At 37.9% G+C, this 19,099-nt stretch overlaps 1 protein-coding gene across 1 annotated transcript; it reads left to right on the plus strand.

Moving 5' to 3' along the window:
• The first annotated feature begins 5,112 nt into the window (after window positions 1-5,112).
• On the plus strand, window positions 5,113-18,858 carry LOC139325003 (vomeronasal type-2 receptor 116-like). Its single transcript, XM_070954791.1, has 5 exons — window positions 5,113-5,148; window positions 5,555-6,409; window positions 14,063-14,290; window positions 17,754-17,880; window positions 17,960-18,858. The coding sequence occupies exons 1-5, from the start codon at window positions 5,113-5,115 to the stop codon at window positions 18,856-18,858; spliced, it is 2,145 nt and encodes a 714-aa protein (XP_070810892.1).
• Window positions 18,859-19,099: the final 241 nt, after the last annotated feature.

The following is a 19,099-nucleotide window of genomic DNA, read 5'->3' on the forward strand; positions in this document are numbered from 1 at the left end:
CGACATGGCGTTCCCATGTAACACCCCTCCTGCGCGAGCTGCACTGGCTCCCGGTGGTCTTCCGGGTGCGTTTCAAGGTTTTGGTTACCACCTTTAAAGCGCTCCATGGCTTAGGACCTGGGTACTTGCGGGACCACCTACTACCACCAATAGCCTCCCACTGGCCAGTACGCTCCCATAGAGAGGGGCTCCTCTGGGTGCCGTCAGCCAAACAATGCCGACTGGTGGCCCCCAGGGGGAGAGCCTTCTCTGTGGGGGCACCTACTATCTGGAACGAGCTCCCCCCAGAGATACGGAGGATCCCAGATCTGCGCACCTTCCACCGCACTTTAAAGGCCTTACTATTTCACCAGGCGGGCCTGGCTCAATTTTCTCCCTCTTTTATAAAAGATTTTTAATTTTTAAATATCTTTTAGTATTTTATACATTCAATTTTAAATTGGTTTTAAAAGTTTGGGGTTTTAAATTTGTTGGGGCCAAAATTATTTAATTTGATTTTATTCTACTTTTAAATTTTGTATGTATGTGTTTTATTGTTTGGCTGTGCACCGCCCTGAGTCCTTCGGGAGTAGGGCGATATAGAAATAATAAATAAATAAATAAATAAATAAATAAATAAATAAATAAATAAATAAATAAATAAATAAATAAATAACTTGTATAAGAAGAAGTATAAGAGATCAGGTTCTGGACTGCCATTTTAAACACAGATTGAGAATAAAAAATATAGATATTATTGTTCTGAAGGAAATTCCAGTTTGAATTCCTTAATGACATCTTGAAGCAGAGAAAAATTTATTCCATTAGGAGACTGAGACTGAATTCAACACAGAAAGCTAAAGACTTTTTGATCAAACATAAATTAATTTCAGCTCCAGATGGAGCTGAATGGGTATAGGAAAAAAAATCTGTGGTCGAACAAGCTTAAAATGGTGGCATTGAAGAAGATGATGTAGCAGAAAGAAAAAGAAGGAAAGAAGAAGATGTGGCCAAGATAGTTGTTCCGGAATCTACTATGTTGCTTAAAGGTGGAGATTAAGTTTATCATATGGAATATTAGTGGAGCAAATGCCCCATCTAAGCATAAAAATATTTCATTATTTGAGGAAACTTAATGTTGATAGAGTCTGTCTCCAAGAAACACATATCAAGAAACAAGATAAGAAGTATTTGACAAATAAACAACTAGGGGATGAATTTATATCAGCTGGTGTAAAAAAGATCAATGCAATTGTCTTATATATAGAACCCCAGTTTAAACCCATGCTACTTATAGCAGATGAATATGGTAGATTTGTAGTAGTGGAAATTGAACTCAGTGGAATAAAGTCAATAGTGATGGATGTGAATAGGCCAAATGATAATAAAAGCAATTTTTTGAATATTTAATGGACCAGTTACTTCCCTTTTCATATTGAAACTGGCTTATGATCGGCGATTGGAATTGAATGACTACACCAGCATTGGATAGAACATCTATCAAAGAGATTAAACCCTCACAGGGTAAATTATCAAAGATTTTCTTTGAGATGATGGACAATCTATATATAAAAATATATATAGATATAAAAATGGAGATGCCAGAGAATATATCTTTTTTTCTGAAAGACATAAATCTTTTTCAAGGATTGACATTATATGGCTATCTAACAATCTCACAAATAAAATTCTGAAATTTTATTTCAAATAAAATTTGAAGCCGCTGCCCTCTCAGCAATTACTGATTGGATAAATTTAACGGAGGATAGGATATTAAATATTGAAGGATATGGTCTGGTCTACAGCTGGCATGCTTATTTATTGTATGATAAGAAAGTAGATAAGACCTTTAAAAGTCATATATTAAGAAATGCTCTATTGCGTGTCTGATGCGATAGAGAATATAAATTTGGAGCAAAAGCAGGATAAAACTATGTACAAGGAACTCCTTTATAAAGAAGGAGTTAGATTACAATTAAAATCTATGGAGCAATTAAGAGAAGAAGGAATAATTAGAACTTGGTTTCAGTATGGGCAGCTGCAGGCCAGATGGAAAGAAGATCAAAAAATTGGTATTTTGCAGCAGGATGAGAATTTGATAAAACAAATAAGAGACAAAAGTCAAATGCATATAAAAAGGTTGTATAATGTGTTAGTGGAAATAGATTCAGAAACAGAGCTAATCAAGGACTGTATGATATAATGGGCACAAAATATAGGAGAATCAATAATGATGGAAACATGGGAAAAGATATGGGTTAGAAATGTAAGATTTACACAAGCCCAAAACTTAAGAGAGAATTTTTATAAAATGTTTTATAGATGACATTTAGATCCAAAAAAACTAGCCTGTATGTATCCAAACTTACAACCTAAGTGCTGGTGATGCAAGTGTGAAGATGCTACATATTTTCATATATGGTGGATATGTAAAAAAATTAAGGCTTTTTGGATAAAAATATGGTGGATTATTCAAAATATTTTAAAGAAAAAGATTAAATTTACACCACATTTTTTTTTGTTGGGAATAGTTATGGATTGTACTGTAATAGAGACTAAGTTGGTTTTGAATTTAATAACAGCTGCCAGGTTACTGGTGGCACAGTATTGGAAGAAGGAAGAGCCACCTACTATTGAGGAATGGACACTAAAAGTCGTGCATTTGGCGGAAATGGCAAAAATTTCATCATATCTTAAAGACCATTCAAATGAAAGATACATATCGGAATGGAGAAGATGGATCGACTATATTCAAAACAAGTATCAGACTAAGAAGATTCATATAGCTTATGAATGAAACATTTTCAATCTTTAGTTTATGTTTATAGGGTTTTGAGCTATAAGGAGTTAAAGACCTAGAGAGAATGTAAAGTCAATAATTTGTTAGCATATTTTAGTTTTATGTTTGTGAATGCTATACCCTGTGCTTGTTCTGGGAAGTCTAGGGAGGGGGGTTGGGGGGAAGGGGAGGGGGAAAGGATGGGTGGGAGGGCAAGGGGGGAGGGATGGGGGGAGGGATGGGGGAGGGGGGAGGGGGGGAGAAAATGTTTGTATTTCCTATAAAACTTTTCAATAAAAAAAAAGAGTGACAAAGACAAAGAATTGTAGACCAATTTCATTACTCATCAAGGATTACAAACTCTTTGCAGCCAGTTTGGCAGAAAGACTAAAGAAGATTTTACAGGCATATATAAATGAATACCAAGTGGGTTTTCTGCCAAGAAGACAGCTAAGTGATATTGTGAGGACTGTCTTAAATATTATTGAATACTTACAATATCCCAATAAGAAACAGGCAGCTTTAATATTTTTAGAAGAATAGAATAGAATAGAATAGAATAGAATAGAATAGAATAGAATAGAATAGAATAGAATAGAATAGAATAGAATAGAATAGAATAGAATAGAATAGAATAGAATTACAGTAATGCCCTTACACATACATATATTTATATCTCTATTTCACTTTATGGATTTAATGATTTTATTTTTGTATCTTGTGGCTCATGTGTTCCTCCCTCTGCAAGTCCTCACATGTTTTGAAGTTGTTCACATATGTGACTGTTTTACTATCATTATGAAATTAGTCACTTTTCTCTTCTAAATCCTATGGGACACCATGAAAATAGGAGCAACTAACACAGAATAATGGTATTTATTATCCCCATCCTATTCCAACCCATGGGTGGGAGCCCAAAGCTCTGTGAGTTGATTTGTTAGTATGTTGCACTCCCTAGTTTTGTCTGAAAAACAGAAGGCAGAACTATCTGATCTACTTCAAAGATCTTGTAGCAGACAGAGGTATTTGTACCCAGAAAGAAGACACTCATGGAAGATGTTAGTATTGGAGGAGTTACTCTTAATAGTATTGCCTGGTGTGGTGTGCAAGAATCCTAGCCTTCAATGTGACCTTAATGAGCCTCTTCCTATTCAGCACACCTATCATCAGCTCGGAGACATTAATATTGCTGGCATCATTTCTGCCTTCTTTGCAACTTCTAATCCAATTAAGTTCATTCAAGATCCTTCTCAGGCATTTTATGATGGAGTTATGTAAGTACATCATTAATTTATTGTCAAGATCTGAGCTTTGCTGGTAAATCACATGATGCTCTATTTTCCTCTAATGGCAAAAACTCCAGAAAAGAACATCTAAATTAGGATGACCGTCTGTCAGGTTTTGATGCTATCTCAAAATAAATGAATTTCCAAACCGCCGATATTTGAGGAAATTTTCTCTTTATTGAGCATAGTGATCTGTCCCTGGCTCTTTCGCGGTCAGCACTGACCTTTACCCCCCAAGCCCTCCCTTTCCGATCCCCAATTCTCTGCGTCTCATTGGCTATCTTCCAAGCCACTCTCCTCATCCCATCTCCATCAGATCACAGGAATGTCCCCCCCCCTTCCATCTCCGAGGAGACAGAATCTTCAAAGGGATTAAGTAGGTAAAAGTTCAAGCTTTTCCTCTCCTTTTCATATGTCAGCGCTTTTTATTTTATGTAAAGTCATATTTTTCTTCAGTTTGCAATTAAAGTTGAAATAGTCACATTAGGGATCAAATTTGCATTTATAACAAATCACATCTAAATATCTATTAATATACAGGTATGTATGGCTCTATTTATGAAGCTGTAACTACAATTGAGAAAGGCTAAGCACATATTTCCCATGATAAGTTTTCTCATTGATATTTCTGGAACCAAAATGTAGCAATTTCCTTCTGCATATAAGCTGTGGTTTTGTAGTGGACAATTCTCATATACTAGAACATAGAAATAAGAGTTATTAAATACAATCCACAAGATATGCTGGACTGAAGGATTGCAAGGCACATAATGTGATACAGGCTTTTCTTAATGTTTTTTTTTTTAATTGTTTTACAGAATAGTTTTTCAGAATTACCAGCATATCCTGGCCTTAGCATTTACTATAAAACAGATTAATGAAAATCCTCAGATCCTACCCAACATCACGCTGGGCTTCCACATTTTTAACAGCAATTTTAGTCCAAGCTGGACTTACTTTGCCTCAATGCTTCTGCCTTTCACTCAGAGAAAATTCATCCCTAACTACAAGTGTGGGATCACAAATACTTTGGCTGCAGTCATTGGGGCACCGGATATCTCTCTTCACATGGCAACTATATTGTGCAACTACAAAGTTCCTCAGGTAAGATTTGCTGTAGAAATACCTTATGCCATAGCTCTAAAGACATCTATATGCTTCTCTCTGTATAAAGGAGAGACCCTTTGGATAAGTAGATACTATTTTTGCTTGATAAAGTTGGCATAATAATATGAGTAGTCATAAGCCTGAACAGATGGTGAGGCTATTTGGCATAGCAAATTCTAGATATTGAACTAAAGTTCAAATCTGAAATATTCACAATGAGGCTACTTCCACAAAAATGTATTTAATGATACTTCAAGAGTGACATCTTGTCGATATTTTCTAATAAACACAACTAGATGCATAATGTTTCAGTATATAAAGATACCCAAAGACTCAAATGAATGTAGACAGTTTCAGAGGCTCACATAGACCTTTGCAATTGTATATGTTTACCTTTCTGTAGTTGATATATGGCTCTGCTCCAGTCATGGATAAAGACACTCAAGCAGTTTTCTTCCAACAAATGTTTCCGAATGAATCCCATCAACGTAAGGGCCTCCTGCAGCTATTGTTGTATTTTAGATGGATCTGGATTGGAATTCTTATAGTAAAGGATGAAAAAGGAGAGAAATTCCTCCAGGAGATGCTTCCCACATTTTCTGACTTTGGCATCTGCATTGAATTCATAGCAGAGTTACCAAATGTAGCATTTTACAGTGATTTTACTGATACCATGGATGTAGGATTGCATATATACCATGTTCTCATGAACAGCACAGCCAATGTGATAATCTTATATGGTGAAACTCAGTCCATATCAGTCCTGAGAAGTTTCCTCCAGTTTTCTGAAGTGGAGGACATTCCAAAGAAGACTAAGATCTGGCTCATAACAGCTCAGACAGATTACACTTCAGTTGCCGTTCATAAATTTTGGGATATCCATTTCCTACATGGGGCTTTATCTTTTGCAGTTCACACAAAGGAGGTCCAAGATTTCCAAGAATTTATTCAAAACTTAAATCCAAACAACAACAACCAGCATGATCATTTTCGAAAAGATTTTTGGGAACAGGCATTCGATTGTTTCTTCCCAAACTCAAAAACTGAGACCTCTGAGAAGAAATGTACTGAACAGGAGAGGCTTGAGACTCTTCCCACATCTGTGTTTGAGACACTAATGAGTGGTCAGAGTTACAATATTTACAATGCAGTCTATGCTGTGGCACATGCTTTGCAATCTCTGCACATATACAAATCCAGAGAAACAGCAATCGTGAAAGGAGGGAGGAAACAGTTTCATAACCAAATGAGATGGCAGGTAAGTTTGTGGTGCAGAAACCACCATATCTGCAATGGGAAGATGTGTTTTTTGAGAAATTGCCACTAGGTTTAAATGTGAGATATAGAGTAACAGATTTACCAACTAAAAACTTTTTATGCTTATATTAAAATTGTAAGTTGCATTCTAAAAAATTTTAACCACATCTCCTAGAATTAACTTCTGTCCATAAAATTAACTGCCTCTAAAGCCCAAAATTTAGAATGGCATATGGCAATTCTTCCAAGCTGGTTATATCTTGTTTCATACCTATAGACAAAATCTTGCCAGACTGAACACTTTAACATATGTGTCTACTACGTAATTTGAGAATTATTCAGGAAGGGGAGTTTTCATTTTCTTTCTCTCACACATAATTTTAGAACTTAGTTGCCTTTTACTTGTCTGAAATACATCTCCTTCCTCTGGAGTATTCACCGCCTTAGTACATTCCATAAATTCAGTCTATTAATAAATAGAATGAGGTGATCTATTCCATTCACCTGATGTGCAGTAGTTACTTTTTCTTCTGTCATTGGAATAATTGCTTTTAATCACACACAGTTCTTTAATTTATTTATTTAATTTATTTGCTTTATTAAATTTTTATACCACCCTTCTCCCGTAGGACTCAGGGCGGTGTACAGCCAAAAATAAAACCCACAACTATATAAAAGTTAAAAGACAATTTAAAAATATTAAATAATTTAGCCGAAAGAGCTAAAATAGAAATAGCTAAAATAGAAACCACCCATTAAAATAGCATTTAGGCCACCTCCAGAGATCATCAACCAATGCAACCAATGCCATTTCCATGCTGTACCCAGGCCTGAAGCCTGACTGGTACGGATCTAGATAGACAGCTTCATCCAGGTACCGGGAAGCTGTTGCGCCACCACACTCTCAACAACCTTCACCACAAAGTGAAGGTTAGAGACTGGATGATAGTTCACTATTATAGCCAGGTCCAGGGAGGGCTTCTTGAGGAGGGGCCTCACCACCACCTCTTTCAAGGCAGAGGGGAAGAAACCCTCACTCAAAGAAGCATTAATAATCCTCTGGAGCCAGCCTCATGTAACCTCCCGGGTGGCCAGCACCAACCAGGAGGGACACGGGTCCAATAAACATGCATTCAGTCTACCCAGAACCCTGTCCACGTCCTCAGGAGTCACAAGGTCAAACTCCTCCCAGCGAACATTCTCAAGACCCACCTCCATCACTCCCTCTGAACCTACCCAGTCGGAGTCCAAATCCTCTCGAATCTGAACGATTTTGTCATGCAGATATTGCTCAAAGTCCTCAGTCCTACCCTGCAAGGGGTCTTCCCGTGCTCCCTGATGAAGTAGGGAGTGGGTCACCCTAAACAGGGCGGCTGGGCAGTTATCTGCAGATGCAATCAGGGCAGAAAAATAGTTGGATTTTGCCGCTCTAATCGCCACTAGTAGGTCTTAATATGAGACCTCACCAGTGTTCGGTCAGCGTCGGAATGGCTGGCCCTCCAACCGCTTTCTGAGCATCTTTTCTGGTGCTTCATCTCTCTCTCTCAGCTCCTTGGAAAACCAGGGAGCCAATTGAGGCCGGCACTGAGTCAGAGGCCGCAAAGGCATGATGTGATCCAAAGCTCCAGGGTCTGCCCTATCCCAGGTTGCCACTAGTTCTTCAGTCGAGCTGTGAGCCAGAGCCTCAGGGAATGGCCCAAGCTCCATCAGGAACCTATCAGGGTCCATCAGGTGCCTGGGACAGAACCATCTAGTCAGTTCCGTCTCCCTGCGTCGAGGGGTAGCAGTTCAAAAGTCCATACGAAGGAGAGAATGATCAGACCATGACAAGGGTTCGGCGACTAAATCCCTTATTTCTAGATCATTCTGCCACCGACCAGAGACAAAAAGCAAATCCAGAGTGTGTCCCCCCATGGGGTAGGGCCTTGAACTAACTAGGTCATGTCCAAGGCCGTCATGGAAGCCATGAACTCCCAGGCCGTCATTGACGTTTCACCAACAGATGGCAGGTTGAAATCCCCCATAACCATAAGTCTGGGGGTATCAACCGCCACCCCGGCTATCACATCAGGCAGTTCGGGCAGAGCCGCTGCCACGCAGCAGGTAGCCAAGTACGTAATCAGCAGGCCCATCTGCACCCCATGACCCCACTTCACAAGGAGGGCCTCACATCTGGCTATTTGAGGTACAGTGGCCTCCTTCGGACATGCCTGCTTTTTTAGGCATTTCCAGATGAGGTCTTCCCAAACAATTCATGTGTGGAAGAGGAAGAACTGATAATTATATTGTGACATTCCTACTAGGAAAGTTTCAGGATGCTGAGATGTTCCCTTTCCATCAGGCGTCGGGTCACATACCATTAAAAAGTCATCTGTACTTGTACATACAGAAAATTATTATTATTATTATTATTATTATTATTATTATTATTATTATTATTATTATTATTATTATTATTATTATTATTATTTATTGAATTTGTATACCGCCCTACTCCCGAAGGACTCAGGGCGGTGAACAGCCAAATAAAATACATATAATACAAATGTTAAAAAACCATTAAAATACAATTAAATAATTGGCCTGGAAAATGAAATTTAAAACACCCCAAATTCATAAGACAAATTTAAAATTGAAGAATTTTAAAAATTTTAAAAATTTTAAAAAAGTTTAAAAGAGAGGTTAGGCCAGGCTGGCCTGCTGGAAAAGAAATGTTTTGATGGCACGGTGGAAAGCGCACAGGTCCAGGATCCTCCGTATCTCCGGGGAGAGCTCGTTCCAGAAGGCTCTCCCCCTGGGGACCGCCTGTCGACATTGTTTGGCCAATGGCACCCTGAGGAGCCCCTCTCTATGGGAGCCTACTGGTCGGTGAGAGGCTACTGGTGGCAGAAGGCGGTCTCGTAAATAACAGCAAAACATCCATAGTTTTAGAGCAAATGAATGAAGAAGAATGAGAACAACATTATATGCTTCCAGGAAAGGGGTTATAGTGTTTTTAACATCTCAGGTGGCTTCATAAAAGAGGACCAAGGTAGAATGTTATTTTGAGCCTACTTTTTATGAGACATATCTACTCACAAGTGATGAAAGAATCATAGATTTAAAAGTGGATATTTAAGCCATCAGAACTAGCTCTTGCTTAGTGCAATATTTCAAATTCCAGCATCTCAGCAGTTGTTGATTCTGCCTCTCTATGAACACATCAAGTGAAAGAAAGGGCATTGTCTTTTCATCATCAATTCTCACTGCTTAATCTCTTCTATTGAGACTTTATTTCGTGGGTAGAATATAGTTTCTAAAAATAATTGTCCAGATTTACTTTAGATTTTACATTTTAAAAGTAAGTCTGTCTTTCATTATACTGTACATTTTACAGATCATCCTTACTTAACTATGTAATTAGGGGCTCAATTTCCATTGGTAAGTGATGCCAATTTCCTTTGGTAAGTAATAAAATATGCTGTCATTTGACCATGAACTTTAGCAAAAGCAATTCCGTCAGTTCCCAGTTACCAATGTTAAACAAGGATTGCACAGGTTTTTAAGCACCTCATGGACTACAGCTTACAACTTACTTCCAACTTGTTTGAGAAAAGCCAGCAAGGAAGGTTTCAAATCATAATCATGTAACTTTGGGATGCTGCAAAACTCAGAAATCCAATGGCCAATTCCCAGTATTGTGATCATGTGACCACAGGCGTGTTGCGACAACTGGAATTTTAAGGCAGTCATAAGTACCATACATTTTGCAGTATTGGAATTTCAAATAATTGCTGAACAAGCAACCATTGAATGAGGACCACCTGTACTTAAGTATTTCTGTGTTGTCTCATATGTAGAGACCACCAAGACATTTTCAGCCCCAAAAGATAGACCAGACTGAGAAATCAACATCATGTAGGTCAGGACTAATTTTATTGCAAGAGCTATAGAACTGAATCTTGCAATGTGCTCAGCCCTCCATTGCATTCTCTTTGTTTGATATAGTATGGATTCTCTGAAATGTTTTCTCAATTCATATTTCTTGATCAAGGTTCAAGCTCTTCTTATTTGATTGTTGCCTTGATAGTGTCTCTCCCTCCTGTCATTTAAGACCATTTATATGATCTTCAGAAATGTAAATATTTCCACATTCATAACACATTAGCTGGAGGAGAAGGAGCCTGACCATCTGACTTCGTAGATGACCAGTAATGGGGATATTAGAAATTGTAGCCCTATTCTGTATACGAGTATGATTGAAGGCATATCACTCCTCCAAGTGAAGTGATCCTGAACCCTGTCAAGGTTACCATAACTAAGCATGTCTTATAATCATTTTTCTCTCTGATTTGAATATAAGATAATATATTCAAATATATAAGACAATATCTAAATAAGACATATTGTAACCAGAAATGGGTTTGTATGTGTATATGTATGTATATCAGTGGTGTGTTGCTATCAGTTCTTCCTGGTTCTTGCGAACCGGTAGTGGAAATTTTGAGTAGTTCAGAGAACTGGTAAATACCACCTCTGCCTGGCCCCGCCCCCAATCTGAAATGAAATGAAATGAAATTCATTCCAAATGAAAAAATCAGGGCTCACTTGACAAAGAAGAGGAAAAAAAAACAAGACACCTTAGCTTTAAATTGAGAAGCCAAGAAGCCTCCCAACTGATCAGCTAGAACTGATCCACTCCTTGTAAACTGCTCGGTGATGGTAGATTGGCAATTGAGGCCAAGCTGCCTGAAAGTGGTTTCTGATGCTCTTGGTGGTGGCAGAGCAGCAAAAAACTGTTTAAACTCTTGCCGCGGTGCTTCAAAGGACTGCCCTACAGCTGATCAGCGGTAAAAGGCAGTGTGGTGGTAGACCAGTGCACTCCAAAAACAAATGCATAGACCGGTGCACTCCAAAAATAAATAGGTAGACCAGAATGCTCCAAAAACAAATGGGTAGACAGGTAAGGCTCTTCAAGCATTTAAAAGCCTGGTAGACCAGTACCTCTTCTAAATCCTAAATAATTGTTTGTCACATGACCATCAAACCACGCCCACAAAATAAGCTACGCCCACAGAATCAGTAGTAAAAAAATTTAGAACCCAGCCCTGATTTATATATATATGTATATATACATATAGATCTTTTTAGTTAGATTTTGTTTTATCTTGTTAGTACTTTGCCTATAGTCTGGTGGATTTTAACTGTAATAATTTAAATCAAATTTTAGCATGGCTACAAGAAGTATAAGAACCTTTATTAGTGAAAAGAGTAGTCAACTTTTATAGCCCTATATATTCTCTTCTTGTTGTTTAATCATTAAGTTGAATCTGAGTCTTTGTGACCTCATCGACCATCACATCCCAGCCCCCCCATCCTCCACTGTATTTCAGAATTTGCCCAAATTTAATTAATTAATTAATTTTTGTCAAGCATGTATTAGATAACAGATATCATTATAAATCTAATTACGAATATATGAAATGGATACAAAAAAAAGGGAAGATTAGAACAGGGATGGTAGGCACGCTGGTGCGCTTATGCACGCCCCTTAAAGACCTCTTAGGAATGGGGTGAGGTCAACAGTAGACAGTCTAAGGGTAAAGTTTTGGGGGTTTGGGGAAGAAACCATAGAGTCAGGTAGTGCATTCCAGGCATTGACCACTCTATTACTGAAGTCGTATTTTCTGCAATAAAGTTTGGCGTGGTTTACCATAAGTTTGTATCTATTATGTGCTCGTGTATTGTTGTGTGTGAAGCTGAAATATTAATTAACAGGTAGGATGTTGTAGCAGATAATTTTGTGTACTAACCTTAGGTCAGACCGAAGGCAGCGTAGTTCTAAGTGGTCTAACCTCAAAATTTCAAACCTGGTTGCATAAGGTATTCTGTTTTGAGCAGAGGAGTGGAGCACTCTTCTCGTGAAATATCTCTGGACTTGTTCGATTGTATTAATGTCCAATATGCAGTGCGGATTCCAGACAGATGAGCTGTATTCAAGAATTGGTCTACCAAAAATTTTGTATGTCCTAGTTTGCAGTTCAATATTACCAGAGAAGAAGCTATGCAGGATTAGGTTAACAACTTTTAATGCTTTTTTGGCAATGCTGTTACAGTAAGCTCTGGCACTTAGATCATTTCAGATGAGTAGCCCAAGGTCCTTGACAGAGAGAGGGTCATCTACAAGATTGTATCTGCCCAGCTTGTATTTTGTGTTTTGAATTCTTTTGCCAATGTGTAAGACAGAGTATTTGTTGCTTGAGATTTGGAGTTGCCAATTATTTGACCATTCTGACAGATAGTCAAGGTCTTTTTGTAGGGTAGCAGCATTTTTGGTGGTGTTGAACAGTTTTATATCATCAGCGAAGAGAACGCAGTTGCTTATAATATGATTGCATAAGTCATTTATGTAAAGTATAAAGAGTGTGGTTCCTAAAACCCTGCTTTGGGGGACACCGCTGTTAACTGGTGCAGGGTTTGATAGAGTGCTTCCTATTTTGACTACTTGTTGCCTGTATGATATCCACTTATGCAGGGATCCAGAAATGCCATAAGATTTTAGTTTTAGAAGTAGCTTGTCATGTACTACTGAATCAAAGGCTTTACAGAAGTCTATATAAATTGTGTCTATTACTTTATTCTGGTCTAGTTGTGAAGTCCATATGTTTTTGCAGTGTAAGAGTTGCAGATTGCAGGACAATTTTTTCCTAAAGCCAAACTGCTTGTTAGAGAGTAGGTTGTTTGTCTCTAAAGTAGAGGTAATGTATTGGTTTATGACTGATTCCATGTCTTTGCATGTGATGCAACATAATGAGATTGGTCTGTAATTTTCAACTAGGCTGGGGTCACACGTTTGAAGATAGGAATGACCATGGCTAGTGACCATAAATTGGGCAAGGAGCTGGTTATGAAAAATATTTTATAGATTATGCTAAGAGGTTCTGCTAGCTTTTTTAAGTAGGCACATAATCCATCATAATACTACCTTAATTCTGGCTTGTGATTTATCCAGCCTGGAATTCCATATAATTTACCCTGCATATAATTTAAATGACAATATACAGTTTTTTAGTACTCTTTCCGTATTTTGAATCAATCAGTTGGTCCATGTCTGGTTCGAACTAAAGGCTTTAGCATGGTCAATGAAGCAGAAGTAGATGGTTTTCTGGAACTACTCATAATCTCATAATCCAGCAAATGTTGGCAATTTGATCACTATATCCTCTGCCTTTTTTAAAAAAAAAAAATCATTTGTACTTCATAGTTCTCAATTCACATATTGCTGAAGCCTAGTTTGTAGGATTTTCAATACAATCTTGCTTATATGGTAGTTTAAAGCATTCTAATATTTATTATATATTAATTACACAGTCATCTGGCTTAAGTAGCTTTCACAATTAAACTACAGAGCTTCATTTTATTTATTTATTTGCTGTATTTATTTTCCAATTCTATGTTAATTTTATTTCAGTAATCTGATAAGTTATCTCTACCTATTTGTTAGAATGATAGTTATGTTATTTGTTTGATACCTGTCTACAATTTAAATAAAAAAGTGTTTATATTATCTATGTTTAAACAAACATTCATATGTATATTTTGAATATATGAATTATTTCTCCCTCCCCTTGTCCTGTTCTCTCTTTCTTCCTCTCTGAATATCAATGTATTTCAGGTTCATTCTTTTCTGAGAAGTGTCAGATTCAACAACAGTGTTGGTGAAAAGATCTCCTTTGATACAAATGGAGAATTCATTGGTGGATTTGATATTATCAACTGGATCACATTCCCAAATCAATCATTTGCAAGGGTCAAAGTTGGAGCGATAGATCCCACAGTTCCAGCAGAGAAGTTCTTCAATATTTCTGTAGATTCCATCACATGGCCAGTAGACTTTAACCAGGTTAGCTTTTTGAATCGAAATTTGTCTGCCTTCATTTAAATATCTTTATTGATGAAAGTCTCAGAGCATAATCTCTGACTAACCTAGGTACAAATCTCCTGGGGAAGAAAAAATATGAGTACATTTTTTTTTTTACTTTTCTAGCAATTGCTATTCAATATTGTATCCTTTCTTGCCTGCCTAATTAATTATGGACAATGGTTTTCATAGTTCTGAAGTAACTGCTGCAAATCAGCATTCTGTCAGCATTCCAGAAAGTCCTCAACTCCAAGTAAAAATGCCAAGGCTGGCATTTCTCAAAGTTTTCAAATTGGGGTTTCCTGGACAGTGCATCGGCCAGTAGGTTTCTCCCCCCCCTCCCGGGATGTATTTTAGCTTGAAGTTAAAGCGTTTAAAATACTGACCCCAGTGAACCTGCTTGGGGGAAAGCTTCCGAGGGTTTTTTTTTAATTGAAAAGTTTTAAAATGTTTTACAAACAAATTCCTCCCCTTCCCCCACCCTTTCCCCTCTCCCTCCCCCCCCCGACTTCGCAGAGCAAAATACAGGGTATTGCATTTAACAAACATAATCTAACATAAGCAAACTAACTATAAACTCTTAACTTCCCCTCACTCTTTAATTCCACCATAGATACTAAGATATCAAAGTAGAAGAAAAAAATTAAAAAAAGGAAATCATCCGAATAGTTCACTCATAAGCTATTTGCAACTTTTTAGTCCCGTATTTGTTTTGTATATAGTCAATCCATCTTCTCCATTCCAGTACATATCTTTCATTCGAACGGTCCTTCAAATATGCAGAAATTTTAGCCATCTCTGCCAGATTGGCTACTTTTAATGTCCATTCTTCAATAGTCGGTATTTCTTCCTTCTTCCAGTATTGCGCCACCAAAAGCCTGGCTGCCATTATCAAATTCAAAATCAAATTAGTCTCTAAAACTGTACATCCTTCAATTATACCCAGTAAAAACAACTGTGAAGTAAATTTTATCTTCCTTTTAAGAATATTTTGTATAATCCACCATATCTTAATCCAAAATGCCTTAATTTTCTTATAAGTCCACCATACATGAAAATACGTTGCATCATCACATTTACATCTCCAACATGTAGGTTGTAAATTCAGGTACATACAGGCTAACTTTTGGGGATCTAAGTGCCGTCTATAAAAATTTTCTCTTAAATTTTGGGTTTGAGTAAACTTCACATTTCTAACCCATATTTTCTCCCATACATCCATAGATATTGATTCCCCAAAGTTTTGTGCCCATTTTATCATACAATCCTTCACTAGCTCAGTTTCTGAATCTATTTCTATCAGTGCATTATACAACCTTTTAATATGCATTGGGCTTTGGTCTCTAATTTGTTTTATTAAATTTTCTTCATTTTGCACAATACCAATTTTCTGATCTTCTTTCCATCTAGTATACAATTGCCCATATTGAAACCAGGTTTGAATTTTCCTTTCTTCCTTTAATACCTCTAAAGATTTTAATTGCAATATACCTCTTTCCAAAATAAGAAGCTCTTTATAGGTAGTCGCATCTTGTTTCTGCTCCACACTTATATTTTCTATCATATGTCTAGGTATTGTCCAAGCAGGTAATTTGTTATTTAATTTATATTGGTACTTTTTCCATACACGTAACAATGCATTTCTTAATATATGACTTTTAAAATTCTTATCCACCTTTTTATCATATAGTAAATATGCATGCCATCCATACAACAAATCATACCCTTCAATATTCAATATTCTCTCTTCTGTTAAATTAATCCAATCACTAATTGCTGAGAGCACAACTGCCTCATAATACAATTTAAGTTAGGCATTTCCTCTTTCATGTATATCTTGCATTATTTTCCATTTTATCCTTGGGGTTCCGAGGGGTTTTAACGCCTCAAGGTTTTTATGATCCGTCCATACCTCAAAAGGCTTCTGAATCCCCTCTAGGAAGTGTCTCCAGGATAGGAGAGTCCATCACACAGCAAAAGCTTCCTTCTCCCACACCACCCGCATGTGTTCCATGTCCATTACTTTTTTGGACACATACGCACAAGGCATTAATTTGTTTTGGGCATTCCTCTGCAGTAGGATGGCTGCGACCACTACGTCACTGGCATCGGCTTGGACTATGAAGGGTTTATCTGGGTCAGGTTGTTGGAGGATTGGCTTCACTGCAAACTGCTGTTTTAACTGTTCAAAGAATTTCTGACAGTCCATTGTCCAAGCTAGGGGTTGGCTAGGTTTTGAATTGGTTGGAGATGGACCGGTGTTTAGTAATTCCATCAAAGGGAGTGCAACCTCGGCAAAGGAAGGGATGAATTGTCTGTAAAAATTTGCAAACCCCAGGAAGTTCTGAAGTTTCTTACTTGTTTGTGGGGGTTGCTAGTCTAGCACAGCCTTCACCTTTCCCAGGTCCATTAGGATCTCTTGATTGGATACCCAGTAACCCAGGTAGTCCAAGGACTCCTTGTGGAACTCACATTTTGACAGCTTCACATAAGGTTTGGCTGCTAGGAGTTTTTTCAGCACCTGTCTGGCTAGTTTGATGTGTTCTTCCATGTTCTCACTGAATATAAGACTGTCATCAAGGTAAACCAGGACCCCCTTATATAGGTGCTCATGCAGAACCTCATTGATCAGCTACATGAACACTACAGGGGCCCCTTGAAGCCCAAAAGGCATGATTCACAATTGGAACCTGCCTAGCAGACAGTTAAATGCCATTTTCTGTTTGTCCCCCTCCTTTATGTGGACTCAGTAGTAGGCTTCCCTTCAATCTACCTTGGTGAAGATTTTGCCTTTTGATAAGTGGTTCAACAAGTCTTTCATTAAGGGTAGGGGGTAGGTGTTTTGTATGCAAACAGCATTGATGTTTCAAAAATCAACACAAAATCTTAACCCCCCATCTTATCTTTAAACAAGTCAAAACCCCAAATCAAGCCCCTTCACCCATTAGTCTGTCACATGGTGCAGTCATCATCCGTCCCAACTGGAGTCATCCCTGCAACCACTCCTCCTCTAGATGCATAAACACCGTGACCTTGACTGAAGGGAAGAATGCTATTATGTCTAACTATATGCACTCTCCTAAATCCCCCCTCTTACTTTCCCAGGCACATGGATTTGGCAGCATCGAAGCTTCTGGTGCTAATATGGCTTCCAAAGCTGACACGTTCTAGATTTCATCAGTCTGCTGACTTCAAAATTCAGAAGTTGAGAAAACCAAATTTAATTATCCAGCACAGAAATTGTCTTTGGACAGTGGTAATCATGGTTATCGGAGGCCATAAATATCAATAATTGTAGATATTTAATTATTATTTCAGACCAATTATATCTAAAATTCTGTCATCACACTACTTCATTTTTCATCTATTGATTCCATATTAACAGTATCTCTCCAAGCACTTCCTTTCCTCTCTGCATCTTAAAATATTCTTCATTCATTCATAGGCAGTACCTTTATCTTTGTGTAATGATCCTTGTGAGACAGGACATAGCAAAGTGAAGAAAGAAGGGAAGTTGTTTTGTTGCTATGATTGCCGTCTATGTCCAGAGGGGAAAATATCAAAGGAGAAGGGTAGGAAAATTTTTCAAATATAATGGGATTAAGCCAACACTAAAATTTCCTATATCAACTCACCTGCATTCTTTTTCAGACATAGATGACTGCTCTCCATGTCCAGAAGATCAATATCCAAATCCTGGCAAAAATATGTGCATTCCAAAGCGAATCACCTTTTTGTCCTATGAAGAACCCTTGGGGATCAGTCTGACTGTTCTTTCCCTTTGTTTTTCTTTAATGACAACCTTGGTCATCACAATCTTCATGAAACATAAAGATACTCCCATCGTCAAAGCCAACAACCTGAATCTCACTTATACACTCCTAGTTTCCCTTCTCCTCTCTTTCCTTTGTGTCTTTCTATTTGTGGGGAGACCCAATACAATTGTGTGTCTCCTCCGACAACCAGCTTTTGGCCTTATCTTTTCTGTGGCAGTTTCTTGTGTCTTGGCCAAAACCTTTGTTGTGGTTCTAGCATTCATGGCCACCAAACCAGGTTCCAAATTGAGGAAATGGGTTGGGGGAAGAATGATCAGTTCCATTCTTCTATCCTGCTCCCTTGTTCAAATATGTGTTTGTGCTGTGTGGCTGATAACATCCCCACCATATCCAGATTTTGATGCACAGTCAATGTCTGAAGAAGTCATCCTGGAGTGCAATGAAGACTCGGTCATGTTCTACTGTGTTTTGGGCTTTATGGGTTTTCTTGCTCTGGTTAGCTTCTCTGCTGCTTTTCTAGCCAGGAATTTACCTGACAGTTTCAATGAAGCCAAATTCATCACCTTCAGCATGTTGGTCTTCTGCAGTGTTTGGTTGTGTTTTATTCCAACCTATCTAAGCACAAGGGGAAAATATACATTGGCTGTGGAGATCTTCTCCATGATCTCCTCTAGTGCTGGCTTATTGTTGTGCATCTTTCTTCCCAAGTGTTTTATCATTGTGATGAGACCTGAACTGAACGATAAACACCAGCTCATGAAGAGAAAGTTTTAAGAAATCTTTCCATTTGCCTAATATTCTTTCTATGTACATGTTGGAGAACTTGCCCACTTCGACATTTAAGCTAGAGAACAATGTACAGAGACAGTCGTGTTCTATGTTATAATGTATAAGTGGAATTATCCACTTATACATTGAAGCCAGAAAGCCATGTGCAATTAGATTGGACTTCTATGATCCCCTGTCCCCCAAGATTTGAATAGTTTGAAACTTTTTCTTTCTGGAAGTCAGTTTT

Source organism: Pituophis catenifer, unplaced genomic scaffold (genome assembly GCF_029215685.1).
Source record: "Pituophis catenifer annectens isolate HBS135680 unplaced genomic scaffold, rPitCat1.0.hap2 SCAF_15, whole genome shotgun sequence".
Lineage (NCBI taxonomy): Eukaryota > Metazoa > Chordata > Lepidosauria > Squamata > Colubridae > Pituophis > Pituophis catenifer.

Coding starts and splice junctions, on each gene's coding strand:
- LOC139325003 (XM_070954791.1), top strand. CDS start 5,113: ATGGCAACTATATTGTGCAACTACAAAGTTCCTCAG. Junction 6,410..14,062: donor ATAACCAAATGAGATGGCAG/GTAAGTTTGTGG, acceptor AATGTATTTCAG/GTTCATTCTTTTCTGAGAAG. Junction 17,881..17,959: donor GAAAATATCAAAGGAGAAGG/GTAGGAAAATTT, acceptor ATTCTTTTTCAG/ACATAGATGACTGCTCTCCA.